The 21,996-nt window shown below is 39.1% G+C and overlaps 4 protein-coding genes across 7 annotated transcripts in view; 2 read left to right on the top strand and 2 right to left on the bottom strand.

Moving 5' to 3' along the window:
• Positions 1-23: 23 nt before the first annotated feature.
• Positions 24-864, top strand: LOC120769085 (mediator of RNA polymerase II transcription subunit 11). Its single transcript, XM_040095945.1, has 3 exons — positions 24-213; positions 268-515; positions 578-864. The coding sequence occupies exons 1-3, from the start codon at positions 135-137 to the stop codon at positions 758-760; spliced, it is 510 nt and encodes a 169-aa protein (XP_039951879.1). The 5' UTR covers positions 24-134; the 3' UTR covers positions 761-864.
• On the bottom strand, positions 787-2,662 carry LOC120769084 (nuclear fragile X mental retardation-interacting protein 1). The gene is made up of 3 exons (XM_040095944.1): positions 2,420-2,662; positions 2,104-2,369; positions 787-2,039 (listed from the first exon to the last, which is right to left on the bottom strand). Exons 1-3 carry the CDS (start codon positions 2,612-2,614, stop codon positions 866-868), a joined length of 1,635 nt encoding a protein of 544 aa, XP_039951878.1. The 5' UTR covers positions 2,615-2,662; the 3' UTR covers positions 787-865.
• A 542-nt stretch (positions 2,663-3,204) lies between these two features.
• On the top strand, positions 3,205-5,148 carry LOC120768990 (la protein homolog). The gene is made up of 4 exons (XM_040095824.1): positions 3,205-3,287; positions 3,350-4,072; positions 4,143-4,466; positions 4,524-5,148. The coding sequence occupies exons 2-4, from the start codon at positions 3,359-3,361 to the stop codon at positions 4,716-4,718; spliced, it is 1,233 nt and encodes a 410-aa protein (XP_039951758.1). The 5' UTR covers positions 3,205-3,287; positions 3,350-3,358; the 3' UTR covers positions 4,719-5,148.
• A 97-nt stretch (positions 5,149-5,245) lies between these two features.
• LOC120768988 (protein spire) overlaps positions 5,246-21,996 on the bottom strand; it is an 81,737-nt gene continuing 64,986 nt past the window's right edge. For 3 of the 4 annotated variants that reach the window (XM_040095820.1, XM_040095822.1, XM_040095821.1), the window contains 8 exons: positions 13,924-14,141; positions 11,980-12,217; positions 10,677-10,730; positions 9,178-9,368; positions 8,712-9,116; positions 8,437-8,640; positions 8,052-8,362; positions 5,246-7,996 (listed from right to left, as the gene is read on the bottom strand). In XM_040095820.1, coding sequence (XP_039951754.1) covers positions 7,783-7,996; positions 8,052-8,362; positions 8,437-8,640; positions 8,712-9,116; positions 9,178-9,368; positions 10,677-10,730; positions 11,980-12,217; positions 13,924-14,141 — 1,835 coding nt within the window. In that variant the 3' untranslated portion in view covers positions 5,246-7,782. The remainder of the gene's footprint in view (positions 7,997-8,051; positions 8,363-8,436; positions 8,641-8,711; positions 9,117-9,177; positions 9,369-10,676; positions 10,731-11,979; positions 12,218-13,923; positions 14,142-21,996) is intronic. The other variant, XM_040095823.1, reaches the window with a different exon arrangement.

The following is a 21,996-nucleotide window of genomic DNA, read 5'->3' as shown; positions in this document are numbered from 1 at the left end:
GTATAATAAAGAAACAGCACTGTCAAGTTTGGAGATAAATGTCAAATTGAACAGCTGAGCCAGTTTGTTGAGACGCTATACAAAACTTTTATAATTGTAAATTGTTCACAATATTTATTAATAATAAAGTAGAAATGGCACATAATCCCTTAGATAAAATACACGCATTAGATGAAATAGAACAAGAAATTATAACGTGTCTACAAAGTGCAGGTTTTATTTAAATTATATACCTTATACATTCACATTTAACAATTTTCTTTTCAGGTCAGGCGTTGCAGGAACTCAGCAAGGAAAAATCCTCGCAGAAAAGTGCTGAAACCCAAACGCAACAATTTATCAAATCTTTATCCAATGTAGAATCAAAGTTAAGCGAGCAAATAAATTATTTAACACAAGTCTCCACGGGACAGCCGCATGAAGGTTCTGGATATGCCTCTGCTAAAGTTCTACAAATGGCATGGCATAGAATACAACATGCACGCTCTAGAGTGCGTGAGCTAGAAGAATCTAAAGTAAGGTCTTTTAAAGTGTATGTTCGTAGTTCATCGAGATATAAATATGTATATATTTTTAGGCGAAATATACCCATGCTGCTCGACAACAACAGCAACAGCGGCAACAACAACATGCACAGCAGTTAGCGCAGCAACAGCAACAAATGGCTCAGCAACAGCTTCAGCAAAGTCACGACAATTCTATTAATCCAGGAATGTCTAACGCTGGAGCAACACAAATGGGGCAACAAGCTGCAAATTAAGGCCGCTTAATAAATCATTACATTACTTCGTTCTAAGCACTTATTATAAGAATTTATTAAAAATAAAACTTAGTTTGCATTATTTTGTACAACTTCACTAATAAGTCAGTTTAACTTTTTTTCGCCTATACCGAAAAAGTTATTTTCGCAAACATAACGCACGCATTGTAATAGCACATTTCGTTCGTGCCGAATGTCCGGCTCTAGTAGTTTTTCCAACAATGTGTTTTGTTTCCGCAAACGTGCTTTTCGATAATCTAGCCCAGATTGTTGCTTATTAATTCTAGTTACTTGATCCGCTTTTTTAATTCTGTTAGTGGATTGCTGATTATTATCATTACTTGCTCCATTATTTCTTCGCACATTTTGTTGTGAAGATTTCGTACAGATCGGCAGATCAGTTGAGCGAGCTATTGGCGCTTCCTCCGGTGCTTCATCATCTGAACAGAGTAAATCTGCATTTTGTGGCTTCAAGCTTTGAACAGTATCAACCGAATTATCGCTAACATTTTCGCTTTTTTCTGTTACGATGACGGTTTCTTCAGTTGTATCGGAATTAGTCACTATATCGATGTTTTCCAAAGGCTTATGGCAGTTTACCCTCGCGAAATTTCCTGATTCTGTGTCTTCTAATTTTTCAACATTCAGCGATTTTACTGGGAGTAGAGGTGGAGATTTTCCTATAGGATTTATTAACAGTCCATTATCCCTCGCACATGTATCAGTACCAATTGTCTTATTTAATTTGTCGTCAATTAAATTATCTGTGTCATTATCATCCATTTCATTATTGCTGTAGTCATTCTCAGAATCTTCATCCGATCCATACATTCCAAGTAGGCTGCTCAATATGTTCGTTTCTTTCGGTTTTTTCGGCTTAACGTGGTGATAATTGGCCAATTTACTTGTTCCTTTAAACATCATAATATCATCGCAACTTATATCGTTTTCTTGGATATTTTCTTCCACAACTGCATTTCTTGCTGATTTTATATTTGCTATGACATCATTTTGCTTTTTCTCCTCGAGTTTTTTAACTTCTTCCTTTTTACGGCGTTTATTATTATTGCGTTTCCTTTTTTCAATACCATTCTGACCTTTTAGTTTTTGTTGCTGATTGTGTTTTATTTGATTCGTTTCAGAGCAAAGACTTTTTTGCGCCCGTTTACGATCCTCTTGCTTTCCAAACCGACTATTATGGGCTTCAAGACGTTCACCACGCTTCTCACGCTGCTCCCTAGCACGTTGCCTCATTAAAGAGTTTTCTAATGTGGGATATCTACAAAATAAATAAATTTTATTACGAAAAACTATTTATTAATTTTAGTGCACAATATTCTCACTTTCTTTTCCGTTCTTCACGCCAAGCAGCAATTTCCTCAGGCGAGCTTAGCTTTTTGAATTTGTCAAATAAACCAGAACTGTGAAGTGTTGCAACGTGTTTGTCCATTACTGATGGATGTCCTCGATAGTTACAATTATCTACTGGACATTTCTCATGTTGTAATTTGTGTAGTCGTAGATCATCATTGGACTGTAACTCCATGTCGCAAGCTTCGCAATATTCAGGCTCAACAGCTTCGGTTTGCGCAGCCTCTACTTTAATAAACTATTGAAAGCTGTTATTTTTTCAAAACTTAAATAAAATTTTAAACTCACTTTATTTTTATTTGCCGTTTGAAGGTATTTTGAAGGGTATGTGGGTCCCCGCTTTCCATACATTGGCGGTGGCTGATGGCGTGCATGTAAGGTCATTCCAGATGGAGTGAGAAAGTGAGGCCTCACTGTTAAAGGTGATTCCATTTTTTTATGAAAATTCGGGGAAGGTAAAACAAATTTTTGCGAATTATCCATCTTTTACACATGAATATAATTTTATATTATACGATCGACGTCCGCGTGTTTTTGTTTACAAAATAGTCAATGACATATTAACATATGTATGTATTGCCAACAATTTACTCGCGGTGAAAGATGCCAGAGTAAAAAGCAAATTAAATTAAGCAGAGTACACAGATTCCAGCAAGTCGTAGCGATTTTATTAAGACTTTAAAAATATTTAAGATTTTGAGATTTTAAAATATTTATTTTTAAATTATTGCGTCCAGAATTGTATATGTGTGAGTGAAGTTCATTAGTGTCTTGCACGCAAACGTTCAAATAAATCACTGCAATCAATTATTTTATATTTTCCCACACAGCGGTCGGTTGTCATGTTTCAGCAAAAGACGATTTTCTTTTATTAACGGTCGTTGCTGCTATATTGAAAAAAGGAAATAGGAAAAGTTATAGGAAGACGGTTAGTAACAAAAACAGAACCAATTTAGACACGAAAATCTTTTCATGAATTTTTTTTTCGTCATTTGCCAATACTGGGTGAGTTATAGCTGTCAATACGAATGGCAAATCTAGCTGTCATTTCCTTGACATTTCTTTATAATAGCTTTTAGCGGTGATTTGTCTGGAAACGTGTGTTTTACTCACACGTGTTTGAATAAGTTTTCATTAAGTTTTTCATATATTTCAAGTAAATTTGTTAAATCTTGAATGCATTACATATTCATTTAATGCAAAAAATTACATTTTTAGGTTGACATAATGGCTGATGTTGCTGATATTCCCGTTGAAGAGGTGAAAAATGGTGCGTCCGAAAAAGCCGAAGAAGTAGCGACTGAAAATCCTGCAGATGAAATCAAAAAAGATTCCGCAGCGGAAATTAAAGAAGACAGCACAGAGGAAAAAAGCGATGTTGCAGAAGAAACCAAGAAGGATAGTTCCGAAGATGAAAACGCTGGTGACGTGCAACTGAGCAAACAAGAGCGGGGTATTATACGTCAAGTGGAATATTACTTCAGTGACGCTAATTTGCGTCGTGATAAATTTTTGTTGGAGCAGATCTCCAAGGATGAAGAGGGCTGGGTACCTCTTTCCGTCTTATTAACATTTAAACGTTTATCATCTTTGAGTACCGATCCGAATGTGATCATTGATTCCCTTATAAAGTCTGATGAAGGTTTACTCGAAATTAGTGAAGATAAGGAAAAGCTTCGCCGTCATCCCGAACGTCCTATTCCAGAGCACAATGAGGAACAACGTAAAGAAGTGCAATCGCGAACTGCATATGCTAAAGGTTTTCCATTGGAAACCACCATGTCGGAGTTGATTGATTTCTTTGCACCTTATGAAAAGGTGTTGCACATTACCATGCGCAAATACCTAGATAAACCCACCAAAACATATAAATTCAAAGGCAGCGTATTTGTAACATTTGCGAAGAAAGAACAAGCTCAAGAGTTCATCGAGAAGGAGAAGGTAAACAAACAAAATATAACACTAATATTCATTGAATAATATAATTATCTATATATATATTCATTTGCAGGTACTATATAAGGAACGTGAACTTTTACGCAAATGGCAAGATAAGTTTTATGAAGACAAAAAAGAAGAGACAAAGTCTAAATCAAAGAAGGGCAAAGCCAAAGTAGAGGAAGAAAAGTTGCAACTGCCTAAAGGAACTGTTGTGTACTTCGAAAATTGTACAGATGTTGTTACCCGCGAGTTATTGCGTGAGGCTGTAGAAAAGGTTGAAGGCAACTGGGAAATTGCTTATATTGATTATAGCAAAGGCGACAAAACAGGTCATATCCGCTTTTCTGACGAAAATAATGGATCTCAGTTCCTCGAGAAATTGACTGAAAATAAGGTAAGTTTGTGATTTGATGAAAAAAAAATTTCACGAAATTTAACTCTCTGATTGTAGTTGAAATTGAGCGATGACTTGGAGCTGGTATTGCGTACGCTCTCGGAAGAAGAAGAGAAGACATATTTGGCTAAGGCTGTTGAACAAATGAAAAGTCGACGAAACCACCACAACAAAAATAAGTTCGGTCACGGCAACCGCAAACGTCGCGGCGGACACGAGCATCGCAATGACGAAAAGAAAAGGCGATCTTAAGCAAACTTTTGCAAAAGAAATAATGCAAATCTTTTTTAACAACTGGCTAAAATGGTCATCTAAATGTTATATTTATGTGCATAATTATATGTAAAGACTAAGTAATAGAAGTAACCTTAAGTCACTTGAGTATATGAGACGTACGAAATTCATGACGCATTCACATTTTCCACTTTTAAGAATCCGAATATAGGAATTCGTCTTTTTTTTTTAACACTGTGTGCATTGTGAATGTTGGTGCATATTTTTTAAGAGTGTTAACTGAAATTATTTGAAAATAGATTTAGATTTAAAGAAAATCAATAACAAAAAATAGTATAAAGAATATTTTTATCAAAATATATGCGTAAAAATTGAATACATCTTAATGTATTTAACGACTGGCTCGAATTGGCCAATATTAATAAATACAAAACGTTTCACAAAACTATATTAGCTTTTCATTTTGTATCGTGTAGCAAGAAAAACAAAAAAAACTTACTAGTAACCTGGTTCGTGCCTACCCGCAGGAACTAAAACCAATTGTGTTTTAATTGTTGATCTTTTTATTTTGATTTCTTTAGTTTAAATCTATTTTGGTGCTGCTGCTCTTGTAAACACTTAATCCTTGGGGATACTTTATAAAATTAGTTTGTATAATGTCTATACACGCATATATATATATGTGTGTGTGCTTGTATGTGTTCGACGCTTGCTTGCGCGTATGTATGTGTTCAAATAATACATAAATGAATTAATAGCAACAAGTGCATTTCCGCTGGATATTGGTTTGGCTTTCCACCGCATCTTAGCACATCAGTTTACAGATGCACAAGGGTCCTATTAACTATACAACGATATACTGTACATATGCATCAATTCATGCTGTTGAAAGCAGAACATAATTTTATAATTTACTTTTTCTTTAACATTGGATAAACTAGCAGTGGAGTGCGTTACAATGCTTAATCGTTCGCTTCAGAATTGGGCGCTTGCAGGGCAACAAATCTCGCTTCGGAAACAAGGCGTCGGCGTTTGGTAAAATTTACGGTGGAAATAGGTAGACAAGTGTGTTGAAAATATTGCAAAATAAGTAAAAATGATTTTAGCTATGATGACATGTGAAATTTTAGCTATAACTATGGTTGTATGTTTGTAGGCTTGCGAAGTTACATATCTGAATATTCTATTACACGCATACATTTCCGAAACGAGCTTTGTAGCCTCCACAAGAGCCCACTGTGTTTGCTGCAAATCTTCCATACAATTGTTGTTTATTTTTTTGTAATTTTTCTTTGTACATTTGTGGCTTATTAGCTTTTATTATATGTATATAGCTTATATAGTTGTGTGTGTTGCTAATATTTTTACAAATAATATCTTATCCTTGAAGCCGTGGCGCTTTACCAAATTGAATCGATACTTAAAACGTAAAATGTGCTCCAAAACAACAAAAAATATATGCAATCGAAAGCAGGGTTAAGACCACTATGAACTATAATTATCATAAATTACATAAGTATATAGAAATTACTAACTAAAATTAAGCAGATTGACAAAATATATTAATGTATGTGTGTGTGTTGGTTCTAAACTATAGCGTATGTATGTACGTTTGTATACAAGTATAAATATGTTAAAGTTAATGGTAATGTTTATATTAATAGTAATGGGGACATTGGTCCATTTGCAATCATCATTATTATGTATATGTATTTGTATGTGTATGTGTGCTAACGCAGCATATTAAATTATGCGATCAAAATTGTAAAGTGTATAGTACAAATTATGTTTAAATTGTTTAGTTGTGAAAACGGTAAATATGCATTGACCTTTTTGTTACGTTTAAAACTAAATTGTTAATATTTTAATAGTACAGTTATTGGTAAGTGTTCGTAGCATTATCACGTGTGTATGTATGTATACAAACATTAGTTTTATTTGCAGAACAGATGTCATGTCAAAATAAGGAAAACAGAACAAAGGAAAATTATAAACTTAGCGTTAAATATATGTAATTCTCAATATGATTGAAAATGCAAGAACAAAACAAAAACAAAAAAGAAAAAAAAAAAACACACAAAGAAAGTCCGAACAACTTATAGAAATCAGTTGTTTTTGTACAAGTTCTCACACAACCATATTCATGATTTTTCATGTTTGGGGGGCAATGAAAATCGCGCGTAAAAAATATTAATTAGAAGAATTATAATTAGAAAGGTGGAAGGAGTACTCCTCCGTATCACAAAATGAAATATTTATAAAAAAGAAACGTTGTCGGTGTGTGACCGCAACGGAAGAGAAACTTCCAGCAGCGCCGCGCCTAAATTCTATAATTCTATGAAGTAAAACAAGAAAGAAAGCTTTGCAAACGAATTTGAATAAATAAATAAAACTAACTAAAAGAAACTTGGCGATCGTATCAAACTTTAAAGCAAATTTACGCAGAATCTTCGTTCCAAACAGTTAATACCCTAAGACATCCACTTATATGCAAGGCATTCAACAGCTTGCCTTATGTTGCGCCTTGCCGAGCTGCGTACTCTGCGAAGCTTTAAGCGGTTTCGGGGAGCGACTCCTCCAAGAACGCTTGCGCGAAACTCAAATCAAAAGCAAACTATTCACATATCAGCGCGCTAACTGTAGGTTTACACATACATATGTACCTTTTTCGAACATCAATAAGTTTCTTATTTTTTACAATGTAATGGTGGGGTGCATTCTTGGAACATAATAATTTTTATCAAACATTGCAACACGGAGCGCTGCCTCCGCCTTTTGTTATTGTTGTTTAAAAACTTAGTTCGAACATTTCAATAAATTGCTTAGTTGTTTTTTATTTACAAACAGTGGTGCACACTTTCCTGTACGGCGTGTGTAGGCGTCGGCTCAGAAAGTGTTCGTATGTCTATGTAAAATTACGCTTTCAAGGGAAGAGTGGTTTGGAAGTGCAGTAGGATCTAGTTATCATCAACCGCGTGTGCACCAACAACAACAGCGTTTATTTCAACGTCAGCTGTTTTCGGCGGTCACGGCCTGTTCGCGTTACGCATGGCCGGCTCGTTGCCGCGCCTGGGGCTCCTTTTCACTTGTAGACCGGGGAGAGGTCGAGCGTGAGGTTTTGCAGAGCCCGATTGCGCGCTGAGGAGCGCGTCTGCTTGGATGAGCGCGTGATCTCCATGACAAGACCCTTGCAGTCGTTGCAAACGGTGACCAGCTCACCGCGCATATTCTCCTTCTGCTCCTGACTGAGTTGAGTGCCCGAAGCGGAGAGTGTGAAGGCTCGCGAAAATTTCGTTCTGCAAACATACATATTACAATAAAATGTGGCATTTAATTGTGCTTGTTACTCACTTCCGGTCCAAAGTGCTGCTGTTGGAATGCGCGCGCGCAGGACTGTTGGCAGGCAAACTGCGCGGTCCCTCCATGCTGCGTGACATTATGTTGATGTGTTTGTTATTATTGGCGTACATATTACTGTTAGAGCCATTTGCCAGATTACTGTTATAAGAAGACGTCACTGCGGAAGCATCGTCCGCCTCGATGGCTTGTCCAGTGGCACAGGTACCCGATCGCGTGGCCATGATGTGGCTCGTTCCAGGTGTACTGGTGTTGGATCTTTGGTGTTTTGGCGATGATGGAGCGCTACCCACCGTGTTGCGAGTCTGTAATGGTTTATTTATAAGCAATTTGTTCTAAGGGTTGGGGCTCTTGCGCTGTCCAGACGACAGTTGCTTACCTTACGCTCTGACTCGGAACGCAACAGACGCTCAATTAACGATTTTGGGAATGTCTCGTCCAATATGTTACCTGTCGAAGACGAGTGTGTATGGTGAGCGTGATGCGATGGTGATGGCGTGCTGGAGCCAGCCGGACTGGCAAGCAATGAGGGTGAAATCAAGACAAGCGGCACATTGCGGAAATGCTCCGTTGGTATTCTCATCTGCATTAAAACATTACAATGTACATTATAAATAAATCTCATAGAAGCAAAGATGACGGTGCTTTCTTTACCTTCGTATAGCATTTGGAACAGACCGTGCGTTGGCACAATTTGCATTGTATGCCCCAAGGCCCGAATATGGAGAAACGTGTACGTAGGCACAGGAAGCAGACTTTGCGCTTTTCGACATCCTCCTTGACACGCACACCCACAGGCAGTCCTTCCAGCTCGGCCTTCGTCATCACCGAACGTATGTGCACGATCTCCTCCAGCGTCAACGAGAGACGATCGTCACCGCGTTCGATCCAAGTTTTCTCATCAAGAAAGGACCTGCTCCATGGGCCAACCGAGGATGACGAACGGCTGCAACCGCTGCTCTCGCCACCGGCACGTGTACTATGGCTGCCTCCGCCTGTACCAGGGCTTTGGGAGCGCTTCAGATGTTGTTGTTGCTTTTGATTATAATTGTTGTGTAGCTGAAGCGATCAACCAATGTACGGTTAAGTAATGGAAAACACAAATATTTGCGCTGCTTACCTGTTTGGTTGTGCCTGCAACTGCGTCTGCGCCATCGCCTGGAGCAGCGACAGAACTCACATCCGACTGCCTTGATTCGGGCCTCGATGGCGGCATGGAATGAGTCTCGTCGAAGTTGCTCTGGCAGCCGACGATTGTGTGGCGACGTAACGAGGCGCGCCGCGACTCGCATTGTGTGGCGAGATCGTAAGCTGTCAAAAGGCAATAAGAAATCGGATCAAATACAGTTATTAGTAGGAAGGGCGATAATGCGAGGCTTTCGTGTGAGTAAAGTAAGCTTTAAAAGTGTGAGTAATGTAAATCAAAGTTTAAGTACCATAATGAATATACTATATAATGGTCTCAAAAACTACAGTGAGCTACAACTGAATTGGAAAACATGCTTTTGTGAATGTTTCTTGATTAGTGTTTAGTTATAGAGAGGTTAGAGAGAGCTGAAATGACATTTTTTTGATCTAAATGAGGGAAAATGATTAATGGATGTAGGCAGGGGCGGATCCTAAGTAGAATTTTGGGGGGGCGGGAACTGCATAATTTTGTACTTGCAACTCAAAGAACTTTTCTTCGCGGAGTGTCACTTATGATGAAAATGATATACATATATGTACATATAATAACTTTTAACCGTGGATCCGCCCCTGGATGTAGGTTTCGGAAAGCCTGCTGGTATCTGCAAAAGCTCAGTCAACGAGCATGTAAGAAACGAAAAATATAAAAATAAATAAGCGCCAGTTTTTGGACATTTGATTCCAACCTACAATTCAATTTGATTTTTAAGAATATTATTAAGTATTTTCATAGAAAAACCAAATTCCTTTTGGAAGTTCACACAAAATAGAGATGCTTTATATACAATTACACGAGGGCACCATGCAATCAAATCGAAATCGGGTGATATTAAGTAAAAATGAAATGGAAATAACACAGAGAAACAAAAAAAAAAAACAATAACGACGACAGATGTGCAAGTGAGTTCAATTGCGTTTCTTTCCTTTTCTATAGGACCAAATTACAAGAACTACTCTCGCAGAATATGTGTGAATTCACAAAAAGACCGGTGAACTTTATTTACAGAGCAAGGTTTGTCCAAAGCATATTTGCATAATTTCGTTGTGGCATTTTACGAATGAAGAGAATGAATGGCATGGCAATAACTGGTAAAACAAATACACACATCTGTATGTACTATATGTATATATGTAAATGCATGAATTTTTATGCAAACACGTGTACAGAAATAGGCTTAAAATAGATATATGTAGATATGTACATACATATGTATACGATTCACAGGCGATATTGCTTAGGAATATTATAAAAGTCAATTTAAACTATTTGTGTATATATTCACGCATAAGAGTAGAGTTTAGTGTTTTTATTGAAGCTTTGTTTGAGTATGTATGTATGTATTTCAAGCGTAAATGATTTGAACGCTGCCGAGCAGATGAATGAATTATAGATAGAACGAAATAGAGAAGAAGAAATATAATCATATTTACATTCCAGCGCGTTGTCGAAGAACCTATGGTACTCATCCTCGGTGTACGAGTCCTCTGCACAAATGTTTCGTTGCATACATTACGGCGCGTTTGGGTGGATTTTACAGTAAAATATTCCATTTAGGCAATTTTTGCGATTTCAATTATTTTCAATTTGCATTTACATTATTTAAAGCGCATTTGATTGTAAAGAGGAGAACACATTGGAAATGTTTTTTAGTGGCTTTGTCTTGAGAGAGGAAAACGCTCAAAATATTTTAACTTTTAGAGTTCTTGAATTAAACTATTTCAGCATTTCTAACGGATAATGCTCGAACAAAAAGGCAACTTCATTAAGTTAAAGAGTCGGGAAAGGTCTTAAGGGAGGCGGTTCTACGTTCACCTTCCAATAACGGCATAAACTAACATGCACAACTACTAATTTATATACATTACAAACTTAAGGAATATTTTTACAGTATTTTATTTCTTCTTAGTACTAAATTATTGCATAACAAATACTTATTCGAGTTTTTTGGTGTTTCTACTGACTAATGGGAGGCTCTTGGTCAAGTTGTTGAGCTGGGTCCAATCAACACTACTGGAAATTTCATTACGTTTAAGAATTGCTGAACTTTTACAAATACTAGATGTTGAGCTCTTAACCTTCACCGCCATTTTTTTAGTAAGCGAATTATATTTTTTTTTATAAAATCGCGCTATCGAGCAAAAAGAGCATATCTCCAATTCCTCTTTTAGGTGATTTGTTTTTGTTCTTTGTGCTCATAATAACAACAAATGAAGTATAATAAATAATTATGGTGTACATTGCATTTTAGTTCAAATAAAAACCAATCAAATACCTTTAAACATACCGAAAGCAAAAACAACAAATTATTATTATTATTTTTTCAATAAAACACATTAACCAATATTCATAAGTTAAAAGTGTAAATCCAACGCAAAAAAGTGGGAGAAAAGAAAAGTAGAAACAATAATAAAAATCCATTAGATGAAAATAAAATAAAATAAACAAAACATTATGTAAAACCAAACTAATATAAAGCAAATAAGTAATACATATGCCAATCAATCAATCATACAACAAATATAATTACAGGATAATTCAGCAGCGTGAGTGGTATACAGAACCGCGGCGCGCTCCCAAAAGTATGCTGCACTCGAACAAGTGCCTAGAACAATGCTGATTTGCCCTTATGGTTTACTTACCGACCACACACGGAATACCAAGCTCAATGTGAATTTTATCATACACCACATACACACACATATATATAATTATAACCGAATCACCAAAACTTACTTGTTCGTCGTAGCACCCGTGAAGTCAGCGCTGACGGCAACTGCGTTGTTGGTCCGTGTGCTTTCACGTTGGCATTGGGCACGGCGCTCGCTGGCCCACCATAGCCAGCACCCAGCGTCATGTAGCCGCCGATCGGGTAGGGAGGCATTTGTGGCTGCGAGCAGATCCCGACATGTGCGCTGTGACAGTTGCCATATCTGACAGTTGACGACGGCTCATCAAAGAAATTGTCATCGTCCTGCGTGTGGAGAGAGGAACAAATATGAAATATAAATATTAAAACTAGCTTTTAGAAATTCCTATATGAGTAATCCTTAGCTAAATGAGAGTTTTTGTTGTCTGGCGATGAAGTGTAGTGAAATGGAAGGACATTCACCCAAGGATAATCATAAGTTCTGCATAGTGAAGTGAGTATATTGTATTTGATTTCAATTGGGCGTTGTCATGCGCCACTGCGAGCAACGGTGGGCTAGTGGGTGTGTGTGACAGACGTACATAAATGAGAAATTTTTTTCGATTGTAAATATATTTGAATGGCTTCGCATTGCGATGAATTTTCGGTAAAAAAATATTTGCAAGAAATAATGAGCTTAATTAATTAATTGTAGACAAATGTATCTGGCGACCGGTGGGTGGTTTGAAGAAAATTCAAGTTTAGCTCAGTTCCTGCAGAGCTGAAATAAAGGGCTACCTACCAGCCGTCATGTGCCTATTAGGCAGCAGGATGCAGCTTTTTTTCAATTTTTGAGGTTGTGTTTATTTTTGAAACTAGATAATATAAATAAACTTAAAAATATATTACAGTGGACCACAGCCATTCAGTCAGCTTTTGTTTTGAAGGAAAATCACGTCTCCCATAATTAATTTCAAACTGTCACTGCGCATTATTTGCGCGGTCAATGCCAAAGACTTTCGATTTGACCGCTTAGCATAGACCTCCACTTCCTATCACTGCCATTCGATGCTTTCTTTCTTTAGGCAGTTGCCTCCAATAATTTCCCAAAGCCGCAAAGTGGTGGCCGTTGACAGTTTCAACTGAAAGCGATAGCCAATTAAGCGTGTGCTTTGGTTTTGGGTCATGGATTGTACATATGTACTTACTATGTATATGGCTGTGTGCATATGTATGTATATAAGTTCGTAAGTACGTAAGAAAGGGATTTAATGTGTTTTCTCTGGTTTTTGGAGGCAAAAGTAATTGCTCAGCTTTTACCTGTATATACATATTTGCATTGAGGGCCTTTGGACTCAACTTGCAGTGAATTTTGCGCAGATTTTCTTGAAATGTTTATCGAAGTTGATTGCTGTTTGGCGATTTTTTTGCGATTTTCTTTGAGTTTGGCAGTGAGTTTACTTCCACATGTGCAGCAAGTAGTATTGCGTGCAGGACCACTGGCAGGCGCACGAGGTCAACTGCAATTTTACAAAAGTCAACGTAAAGTATGTACACAGTGAGCTGTTTTTGTGGTATATTTGGCGTTGAAGTGGGTCAGCACTTAGCCAAGCCAGAAGCGAGGCGAATTATTAGCTAATTTATGTCACGAATCCATCATTATTCTGCAACTCCACGCTGTGCCGTTATTTCACATATATGTATGTACATATGAGTGTATGTATGTGGGAGTATGCATGTGTTTGCATGCCTGTGCGTGGGAGCGCAGCCCTTCAAGTGGCAACGAGACAGTGTTCACCTGCGCACATGCCTATGGAAGGCGTCTCAAAGCAACCAACTACTGGTTCAAACGAAAATTCAAGCCTTGCAGATTAAGCCAAACCGCCTTTCAAACTATACAATTTCAGCGTTGCATAATCGCCGGTTCCCGCTGAAATATTTATTATCAAATAATGTGGCCTACTGCCACCGCATAATGGCGTAGGAGTACTAGCAGAACGAGCAAGCATTTGGGTAAGTGTATAACTGTGTATTTGTATGTGTGTGTGTACCTGCAACAGCGAGAAATCCACTTTGATTAGCCGCTGCTTGGAGCGCGGCGTCAGATGCGGTTCCACGTTCTCCGTTAATTTCAGTGCATTCACCGTTGCATGTGCTGGCGCTGTTGTTGTTGCTGCTGCTGCGGATTTTAATGTTGCAGACGATGATGAATGGTTCAATGTTGTTGCTGACGTTGTTGTTGTCATTAGTGTTGTGGTTGGTGGGAGCACTGCAAATAAAAGCAAAAGTTAACAAATTTAGCAATTATCGCATATCTGACACAGACAAATCACGAAGGAGAAACGCTGAAATCAATTATGGTTAAATATACAGCTTCTAATGTTTTTCCTGAACTGTAAAAATGAAAAGACGTAACTTCTCGCTTACAAGAACTTGATTTTGATCGGTGAGCACCTGTATACTATAGTAAAACAGCTGATTCCGATCATTCGATTTGTCTGGAAGCTTTATGCCACCACAGTGGTTCCGATAAATGAGCAGATTCTTGGAGAAAAAAAAGATGTGTGCAAAATTTCAGAGCTATATGTCAAAACCTGAGGGACTAGTTAGCGTATATACAGACAGACGGACATGGATAAATCGACTAAGCTCGTTATCCTGATCATGTATATATACCTATATTTTGCGACGTTTCCTTCAGGGTATAAAAAGTGCTGGAAATCCCTTTGTGACAAACAGCCGAACGATTTCCTATTCGGCTTGCACTTCTGCTCTCTGAGAGCACTCACCAACAAATCGGCATAAGGGAACTGTAGGACGGCATTTCAAGCTCCTTGCGTACAGCTGCAACCGAAACCATTGGTTTTTGGAAAAAGAAAAAGAACAGCTGGTACAGAAGGCTGCCTACCTCGCAACGTTACGATCGACCACAACACGTGCGGGATGGGATAGATACCGAGAGCTGAAGAGGGAAGCGAGACGCATTTGCAGAGAGAAAGAGAGGAGCCGAAATGCATGAGTATAAGAGCTTGACAAGCTAGCCGACAAGGGTAATGCTCGAAAATTTTACGACAAAATGCGGCGACTAACAGAAGGTTTCAAGACCGGAGCATACTCTTGTAGAACCCCCAGAGGTGATCTAGTAACCAATGCATGGAGCATACAAAAATTATAGAGGGAACACTTCTCCAGCCTGCTGAGCGGCAGTGAAAGCATAACACCAGGAGATGTCGAACTCGATTCCCCAATCTATGACGATGGAGCAGACGTTCCATTGCCCGACCATGAAGAAGTTCGAATAGCAATTACCCCCTGAAGAACAACAAAGCGGCGGGGGCCGATGGATTGCCGGCCGAGCTATTCAAACACGGCAGCGAAGAAGCTGATGCTTCTTTGTAAAATATGTTTGGACTAAAGCCCAACGTCAACAAACTGACCTTAAAACTGTGGATTTAGGCCTGGCAAATCAACAACTGACTAGATATTCACCATGTGCCAAATCTTGGAAAAGACCTGTGAAAAGAGGATCGACACACACCACCACTTTGTCGATATTAAAGCTGCTTTGGAATGCGCAAAAGGAGTTGCCTCTATGCCGCTACATCTGAATTTTGTAATCCGGAAAAACTGATACGACTGTGTAAACTGAGGTTGAGCAATACCAAAAGTTCCATCTGGACAGGCGACTCCATATCGTGCGACTTCTTCAATCTCCTGCTGGAGAAAATTATATTAGAGTCTACAACTGCCGTTGGCCTCAACATCCGCGTCGTTAGAGCTGGTTTCTCCAGAATGGATAAGGAAGCAAAGCAAATGGGTCTGATAGTGAACGAGGACAAGACGAAATATCAATATCAGCTTCAAATTAACTCATTTAAAGGGTTTCTTCAAAATCAAGTTTTAAACAATTTTATTATTCTTCGTTAATGCCATAATTTTTTAAAAAAGCTACTTGCAACATCAAGAGGTTCAGTGTCAAGGCTTCTAAAAAGCAATTCCCGTTTTAATGACCAGCTCAGTCAGAAAATGCGGCACTCAAGAACATAAATTTCGTAATAAAAAGTGCGTGAGGCAACCCAAACAAAAACAAAAAAGTGTAACAAAATAACGATTTGTTCAGTTAATTTAACAGTATATGCAAGCATATTGGTGTGTTGGTACATAAGTATGTACACACGTCTATTAATCCAAGAAGGCAACACAATTTCTTGTAAAACAAAAAGAAAAACTGTTTTCGAACCCGTTTCACACAGTGTCAAACAAACATATTCACACTAAATAACAGTTTTTTCTTCAAGAATATATGTACATACGGGTAAGCGCTATTTATGCCACTAGGCAAAAAAGAAACAGAAAGGAAGTAATAAGAAAAGGGACTGGTATTAGGAGCAATAATATGCGCAGACAGCGGTCACACATGCGTGCAACATTCATAAGCATTATTCAAAGTTGGCAAAGCTATTGGACAGCGTGACACAAACTGATCACAAAGCAAGCGGCGGAGAAAACAAAACCGTAATGTAAGGGAATATTAGTCGGCGCCTAATTAAAGAGCTCGAATAGCGCACAGGTAGTGTGTAGTATGTATGTCAGTCTCTGTCAAGAAGTGAATAACCCACATTAATTAAAAATCGATACGCATTCGCGGCATCCACAAATCATCCGTCCCATCGACGGCCACAAAGCTTACGAAAGCACACACACATACACACAGATTAGCACATAGGAAGCAAGCATTTAGCGCAAAATTCAACTAAAAGTGTCAATTGAAAAGTTCTAAAGAAATATTGAGGAATCGTGTTGTTGCACTTACGCGCGATTACTTAGCATGCCTCACTCAGTCCCTGCAGCGCACTGCTTAAGCGCTTAAAAGCTTACACGAGCACAATGCGGTAACATGCAATTTTAATGATTTGGACTAACACTTTGCCCACAGCAACTTGCAACACAAAGCCGCATTCGAAACTACGTGAGGAAAGTGAAGGGGGCTGAAGGCGGATAGCGCTTTTTATAGTAAAAGGCATATTCACCTACTTATTGACGTACAAATATACATATATACAAGTGTAGATATGTATATAATTGTGGCCACAGTTAACTGTTCAAGCACTGAGTGCGCACTTGGTAGAGGTGTGTTAGTTTATTTGGCCCCATGCCATGGAAACCAAGAATATGGGTCACATGGACTTGCCACACTCATAGCTTTTGTTTTATGCTCGATAGGATGTATTTACCAGAGTATTTACCATGTACTCGAGCACTTATGTAGGTGTGTACGTATGTGCCTGCATGTAAAGTGATGCATGTGTGTGTTCTTTAGCGCTGCCACCGGACTCATTGTTGCACGCAATCCTTCGTAGGTAACGTTGCATGCCCCACCGCCTAAGAAATCGACAACTGGGAAGCTTACCTTCGCAGGGCTCACCGCTTAAATTCCGACAATAAAATGAATAGTTAAGAAAATAAGAAAGCTCTCAAACTGTGCGCATTGAAAGAAGTGCATTGCCCCGGTTATTGCAGAGAGGTGTATTGGACATTGAGGGGTAGCAACACACGGCACTCTCAACTATAATGCAGCGACAAAACCAGGTCACTTAGTGAACAGTCCACCTGCAGCCGGCCGTAAGCCTTACCTGAACGGGGCTTCGGCGTTGGCGGATTACCGCGCGGCGCTGCCCTAGGCGGCGGCTGTGGCCCATCCGCCTCCTGCTGCTGCTGTTGTTTTTGCGTTTCTTGCGCGCTGCTACCACAGTACAAAGCGTCACTGGCCACGTCCACCGCCTCCACCTCCTTGGCTTCCGTTGCTGTGTGATTTAAATCGGCGCCAGCGGAAGCGGACATGGTCGCTGTGTTGGCTGCAACAAAGCCGCTGGTTGTTGTCATCTTTGGTGCTCTGCTGCTACTTTTGTGCGTTGCTGCTTTTGTTGTTGTTGCGCTTGTGCTGTTGTTGCTGCTGCTGGATTTGCTGTTCTTAGGCTGCAAGCTTTTCGGTTTTGTTTGTTGTTGCTGATGTTGTTGCTGTTGCTGCTGATGCTGCTTTTTGACATTTGGCACTTTAGCACTCATTGGAAATGGAACACATTTAATTACTTGATTTATTGCACTTGTTGTGGACACCGTTATAGAACGCTCTACCCATTTCAATTAGCATTAGCTTAGGCGAATATTTTCTTCAACGTTTAACTGTTAATTTCACTATTATTTATTGCACTTTTTCTATTATAAACACTAGCATTTTCCTTCAACTCAATTATCGAGCGCCTTGCCACAACTCACAGCCGTCCTGTCCTTTCACTGCAAATTTGAAACGAGTATTAATCGCTTTATCACATGTTCGTGCGCCTCGTCACTTTACGCTGTGTCACACTGGGGTGTTTCATTGCCACAATGTTCCGGTGGCACGTTTGTTGCAAGCTTCCCTTACGCGCTCGCAGACTTGTATGCCGCTCGCGAGCATGAGCGCTTTCCGCTTGCTATCGATCCAAAGCTGAAACACACAGCGGGGACCGGTGAGTGTCAACGCGAATTGGCGAAGTGCACAAACGAAGGATATAACACTTTGCTGGGGCGGAGTGGAGCGCCGCGTGGGAGGTGTGCCGTCTGCTTTATGAGCTGCTCGTTTGAGCATTAAGAGTTGCGATTAAGTTAAGAGTTGTGGCAATAATAATGCACAACAGCAATGATGATAACACTAAGTGGTTGTAGTAAACAAATTGCCACGGCGAGAGTGTCATTGCGAAGGATGCTAAAACATGTCTATATATGTGTGTGTGTGTGTGTATGAATGCAACTCGAGTGCAACGCAGCGAACAGAGTGAGAATACTCGAATTTAAGACTACGAGTACCGAATGAAACTTTCACTGAATAAAGGTTTGGCCTTCCCGTTTGATAATTGAATTTTAATTTTCTCAGTGCATAGTTCAAGGCGCACGAACCGTTCTTACTGTTTGGTATATTTAAGACCACAATAAATTGCTTTTTGGAAAGTTTAGCAAATTGGAGAGCTAAGACTGTTCTTTAAAGACTGTTCATCTCATCAACCTATAATTTTTGAGACCATTTTAATATTAAATAAATTGAGTTAGCCCATCGGAGGTACTTTGCTTGGCGCTCGGAAGTACATATGTAGCTACATAAATACTCTACATAAATAGATTTTGGATACATGTACAGGCGTTAAGTTATTTTTACGCCTTTCTACACTTTACCACCCACAATTGCATGCAACCTCTGCAACCAGAATGTAGCTCAGTTGGTTGGTTGCTATCGACTTACTGATTATGGCATGCCAAATGTAGGGGGAGCCACCTTTGTTGTTGGGTGTCTTGTGCGGTTTAAGGTCACTTTCGCAATGAAAAAGGCTTTTCACATTTATAAATTATGCGAAGACCTTTAGGAGTGTCCTTTCCTGCCACTTGACGCGACCTCCCTCATTTAAGAAAGTGTCATATGCTTCGGTGCAGATGCAAGGAACACGTTTGCTTGCGCCACATTTAATGTTGACCATCACTTGCCTCACTCACCGCTGGGTGACGCACACCCTCATATGCGCAAATTAGTGCTCATATACATATATACTTATGCATTCATCACTATATGAAAATATTGTACATGGCACCAAGTACACGCCACACAGCGTGTATAACACCTCTCCCGTTAGCACTGGCGTTCGCGTCACGTTACTACTTATTTTGTTGATATTTTAGATTCGCCACACGCCACCACGTTAATCACGTTTCCGTTTCACGCACCATTTCGCAGAAAGTCCGACACCAAACTGAAATTCGTGTTCGTGTTGCAGCCAACCAAAAGCCATCGGGAGCAACTTGCAGCTATTGTTGCCGTTCCATTTTCACCTCGTTGACGTTTATGCTCACCATAACGAATGGTGGTTGTTCAACGCGCTCTGTTGCTTGTGCTTGAGCGCACAGTTGTAGAACTTGGCCCCGCTCCACAGACGGTTGTACGAACCCACAATGAACTCGATAGACGTTAAAAGAGGGGCCAGTAAATTACAATGGAGCGCAGACCTTACTAACTGTTATATGACTTTTTTGTCTCACACATAAAAGGTTCATATGATTACAATTCTAAATGGGATTTTATTTACAGTAAGGTTTAAAGAGAAGCTCACTAAAGTGTTAGAGACCAATCATTACTTCAACTAACGTCTCTATGTGGAACAGTCGCATGTTTGGTATGCACTCAAGAAGTGGCCACTGGGTACAGTGAGAGCAAGTTTTCAGCATAAAATGCCACTTTGTTCCGACTGTTATTGCGCAAGCGCACTGCCACAGCTCACAAAAGTACCGCAGAAAGCTCAGCGGTAGGGGTTGCGGAGTAGTAGCAATTTCAAGCTTGTGGCATGCAACACGGAGCTTAATATTGACGTCACATTTTAAAGCTTTGCAAGAAATTAAAATGCATTTACGCTGAAGCGATTTATGTAGGTGAGCGAGTTCGTGACGTCAGCGATAAAGTGATAATTGACTCTATTGCAACCAGTAAATCACACAGTGGATATACTCGTATGTGTACCCTGAAGAAAACTTAGTTTTACACTGTCCCATATCTCTATCCTAATACACATTGCATATGTCCGTGTGACAGTTCGCTCTGTGGGTAAGTGTTGGCATGAAGTTAATGTGTTAATTACATTTCTAATTATTATCGTTTATTTGATTGTGCAACCATTATATTAACCAGCCGGTGATTATACGCTGGCATTATGCTAATGGAACAATCCATTTATTTTCCATTCAATGTGATTGAAAATTTCCGCAGATATAACGAACGCGCGCATAAAAATAAGGAAATAAGGAACTACAAGTTAGGAAAGTAACATAGTCAATCCTTTACCTGAGCTGCATTATTAACCTTGACGGCGAGTGGCAAGTTTCTTAAAGAAAGTCGGTTAAAGAGGGTACACTCATGCTTAAAAATATTCCCTATCCACTACTCTTCGTATACAAAAATTAATTCACGCTTGAGTGACATTGGAGTATTTGCTTTGACTTGTACTTTCAGTTATTGCATTTTTGAATTTCTATTGACATTTGTCGGTCAGTTATTTCGGTCAGAGAAGCTTGACGGTCAGCAGAATTGTTGTGGTACAAACATATATGCGTGCCATCGATAACATTTAAGAGTAGTGAATATTATTAAAACTAAACTATCTTTATTTACTATAATTACAAAGAAAAAAATAAAAAACACCGAAATAGAAATCACCGCAGTTCTCATACAAGTATAGGTCCAATCTTTTTCCCAATAACAACTATATATCAGTATATCACTATTGCTTCAATAACATCTTCACTAATTCGTTTGTTTTTAATCTTACCTGGATTTTTTTCGGACTGATATTTCCAAGCCAAAAACTTCCTACACACTGAGACAAAATGTTAATTTAATATAATAATACCTCTTAATTGTACACACACTCCAAATGTCTCCAACTACGAAATTTCACCACACGAAAAAACTTAACGTTCAGCTAAATGCCGTTGCTTCATTTATGGCCGACACTTCGTAAGTGACAAGTTGTTATCACAAATCAAACTATTGTTTAGCGAAGGGAATTGCAATCTGCTAGTAAACATAGCTATATGAACACATACTAATGCAAGCGCTATACAAATGGTTACAAACGCAGCACAAAGCTTTCGAAAGCTTCGCGTGAAAACTTGTGTTTAGCTGAAGTCGCTGCTGTGCAGCGGAGAGAAAGAAATTGTTAACAAAGACCTATTCATGCACATACACATTCGAAACAGTGAAACCTATTGCAACGCGCCTAAAAATATGCAAAAAAATGGAGGCGGTTCTAAAATTTTTTATGGTTAAATGGACGTAGTTGCCACGCAGCTCACCGCATACAGTATAAAAGCAAGCAGCCACATCAATTAGGGAAAAATATATATGTAAGTGTCCAAAAGATCAGACCTCGAAAAGTACTGATTAAGAGTAGTTGCAGTCAGGTTCAGGTACCGCGTACACCAACAACTGGAATTAAAATCTATGCGAAGTTTGTTAAAAGTGCAAATCTGATCTCAATGAGGGCAAACACTCCCAGCATCTTTCTCAAGCAGAGAGAGTATAAGAATGTTTGGAAAACTTGTGGTTC

The sequence above is a fragment of the Bactrocera tryoni genome, chromosome 2 (genome assembly GCF_016617805.1).
Source record: "Bactrocera tryoni isolate S06 chromosome 2, CSIRO_BtryS06_freeze2, whole genome shotgun sequence".
NCBI lineage: Eukaryota > Metazoa > Arthropoda > Insecta > Diptera > Tephritidae > Bactrocera > Bactrocera tryoni.
The sequence above is the reverse complement of the archived record's forward strand: the minus strand, read 5'-3'. Positions and strand labels throughout refer to the sequence as shown.

Bases quoted from the DNA above. Each gene is read 5' to 3' on its own strand.
- LOC120769085 (XM_040095945.1), top strand. From the start codon at position 135: ATGGCACATAATCCCTTAGATAAAATACACGCATTAGATGAAATAGAA. The intron at 214-267 runs GTTTTATTTAAA...TTTTCTTTTCAG, and splicing joins AACGTGTCTACAAAGTGCAG to GTCAGGCGTTGCAGGAACTC. The intron at 516-577 runs GTAAGGTCTTTT...ATATATTTTTAG, and splicing joins GTGAGCTAGAAGAATCTAAA to GCGAAATATACCCATGCTGC.
- LOC120769084 (XM_040095944.1), bottom strand. From the start codon at position 2,614: ATGGATAATTCGCAAAAATTTGTTTTACCTTCCCCGAATTTTCATAAA. The intron at 2,370-2,419 runs GTGAGTTTAAAA...AGCTTTCAATAG, and splicing joins AAACGGCAAATAAAAATAAA to TTTATTAAAGTAGAGGCTGC. The intron at 2,040-2,103 runs GTGAGAATATTG...TTTATTTTGTAG, and splicing joins CGTGAAGAACGGAAAAGAAA to ATATCCCACATTAGAAAACT.
- LOC120768990 (XM_040095824.1), top strand. From the start codon at position 3,359: ATGGCTGATGTTGCTGATATTCCCGTTGAAGAGGTGAAAAATGGTGCG. The intron at 4,073-4,142 runs GTAAACAAACAA...ATTCATTTGCAG, and splicing joins AGTTCATCGAGAAGGAGAAG to GTACTATATAAGGAACGTGA. The intron at 4,467-4,523 runs GTAAGTTTGTGA...CTCTGATTGTAG, and splicing joins AGAAATTGACTGAAAATAAG to TTGAAATTGAGCGATGACTT.